Source organism: Alosa sapidissima, chromosome 23, assembly GCF_018492685.1.
Source record: "Alosa sapidissima isolate fAloSap1 chromosome 23, fAloSap1.pri, whole genome shotgun sequence".
Classification (NCBI taxonomy): Eukaryota; Metazoa; Chordata; class Actinopteri; order Clupeiformes; family Clupeidae; genus Alosa; species Alosa sapidissima.
The window spans coordinates 27,835,760-27,838,259 of NC_055979.1; the positions used below are offsets into that span (position 1 = coordinate 27,835,760).

A 2,500-nucleotide genomic window follows, 5' to 3' on the forward strand; every position below is an offset into this window, starting at 1 on the left:
CCCCTATCCTCTCCTCTCATCTCCCCCTCTCTCCCTCTCCCCCTCTTTCATATCCTCTCCCCTATCCCCTCCTCTCCCCCTCTCTCCTCTCCATTCCACCTCTCTTCTCTCCTCCTCTCCCTCTCCTCTCCTCTCCTCTCATCTCCCCCTCTCTCCCCCTTTCTCCTCTCTTTTCTCTCTCCTCTCTTTTCTTCTCCTCTCCTCCCTTCTTCCCCTCCCTCCTTTTATCTGCGTCTGTGAGCTCTTTGTTTATGTAAAACACTCAGACAAAAATTGTCGTTTTGTTACTTTAACGGTTACTAAAAGCTGATGTCTTGTTACTTTAACGGTTACTATTTTGTCATGGATGTTCCATATAGCCCAAATATTAAAACTGCAGTTACATAATGTTGCTGTTATGGTTTTTTATGATCATCATCTTAAAATATACTCCAACCTGAAAGTGTACATGACGTGTCTCTGGCAGCTAGGGTGGAGCCACCTGTCTCACACAGGCTGTGAGGCCATTTGAAGCCGCTGGTCTGGGCTGGCGTGACGGCGTAACAGGAGTGTTTCTGGAATAATCTGCTAATAGCTCAGCGAGAGCTGAAAACTGTATGGGAGTATGAAAACGGAACCTTATCATGTGTGTGTGTGCGTGTGTGTGCGTGTGTGTGTGTGTGTGTGCACGTGTGTGTGTGTTTTCCCCAGAGTACGCCAGTGGAGGTTCACTGTATGAGTATTTGTCCAGCACGGAAAGTGAAGAGATGAACATGGGGCAAGTCATGACCTGGGCAGTTGACATTGCTAAAGGTAGTGTGTATGTGTGTGTGTGTGTGTGTGTGTGTGTGTGTGTGTGTGTGTGTGTGTGTGTGACCTCAGCTGTGGACATCGCTAAAGATAGAGGACGTGTACATGTGTGTGTGCAGGGCTGGAATTTCAAGGCAGACACGGCCATCGTTGGCCCTTGCTTTGGCCGTGATGTAGCCTATGGCCTGTCAAAATAATCTTAGCTTTCACAGCACAAATTAATTTAGTCTTTGATGTGGTGGAGAAATTGACAGCGCACGGCAAGAAAAATCCAACATTCAGCAGCCAGAAGACAAGGCAAGAAATGATATTAGGCAGCTTTGGAAAACAATAGCCTAATGCCAGCTGTCATCGATCCATTCCCTTATGTTGTTGTAGTGAAGTTATGTTTTCCTTGATCATTTGTTGTTAGCATAACGTTAGCATTCATTTTTTCGGATTCTCTCACATTAATGCGATGCTATATCACATGCATCACAACACATGAAAGAGCTTTTCTTAGCTTTTAAACGATGTTAACCGCTAGTTGCTGTGATAAACGGTTCACGAGAAAAGTAACTTTAATCATTGTGCATACAGTTCTGCACCCATTTCCCCACCCATTCATCTTGGTGGAATACTTCACAAACCCTCTCTTTACTCAACACATGGCAAACCATATACAGTATCAGAATAAACTGCTGACCTTACCGAACACAAAGGTTTAAAGCATTCCCCTCTACAATTAGCCGTTCCAGAGTAATCCAGTTTTGAAATTGCGGCAAATTTCTACACGCATGTCTCCAACTTTGGGCTTTAAGTTTACAGTATGCTTACCATATTTTCCGGACTATAAGTCGCACCGGAGTATAAGTCGCACCAGTCAAAAAATGTGTCATGAAGAAGAAAAAAACATATATATAAATAATCGCAGGACCAGCCAAACTATGAAAAAAAGTGTGACTTATAGTCCGGAAAATACGGTATTTAAAACATGATTTCATAACAGGCCAAATACAAAATAAATTTTAGATATAGCCTAGATATCTGTAAATATTCAAATCAGATGATTTACAGTTATATGTAGGCTAATATGTCATGTTTCATGTTTTTGTAATGTTTCATTTCAGGTCTACTGCTGTGAATAGGCTAAATTCAACTTTGATCATTGTTATGTAGCGTACTAGGCTAGTGCTAACTTTTGCCCCTTGGTACCCTGACATGTGTTAACTTTTGCCCCTTGGTACCCTGACATGTGTTAACTTTTGCCCCTTGGTACCCTGACGTGTGGCTTTTGTGCCCCCTCCGCCAAATATGTCCAACCGAAGGCCAAGTGGCCTTGCCCCTAAAATTATGAAATTCCAGGCCTGTGTGTGTCTTTGTGTCCTCCGCAATGGACATTGCTAAAGGTAGAGGATGTGCAAATCACACCACTGTGTCAAATCTACCAAGGATGTGTGTGAGGGCATGTCTGTGTGTGTGTGCGTGTGCATGTGTGCTTATTTGTATAGACTAAGTACAGGAAATATACAGACAGAATCAATGTTTTATTTCTATATATCTATATGTATCATGTTGAGTGTCTGTAGGTGTATATTGTGTGTTCCAGTGTGTGGTGTGTGTTCCAGTGTGTGTGTTGTACATTCTGTGCATTCTGCTGAATCGTGTGTGTGCGTGCGTGTGCGCGTGTGTGTGTGTGCCTGTGTGTGTGTGTGTGTGTGTGTGTGTGTGT

At 43.2% G+C, this 2,500-nt stretch overlaps 1 protein-coding gene across 2 annotated transcripts in view; it reads left to right on the top strand.

Annotated features, from left to right (window-relative positions):
• The window catches only part of LOC121698511 (mitogen-activated protein kinase kinase kinase 20), an 18,551-nt gene that overhangs the window by 6,201 nt on the left and 9,850 nt on the right, over positions 1-2,500 (top strand). For both annotated transcript variants that reach the window (XM_042080683.1, XM_042080684.1), the window contains exon 4: positions 691-792. In XM_042080683.1, the coding sequence (XP_041936617.1) occupies positions 691-792 (102 nt within the window). The remainder of the gene's footprint in view (positions 1-690; positions 793-2,500) is intronic.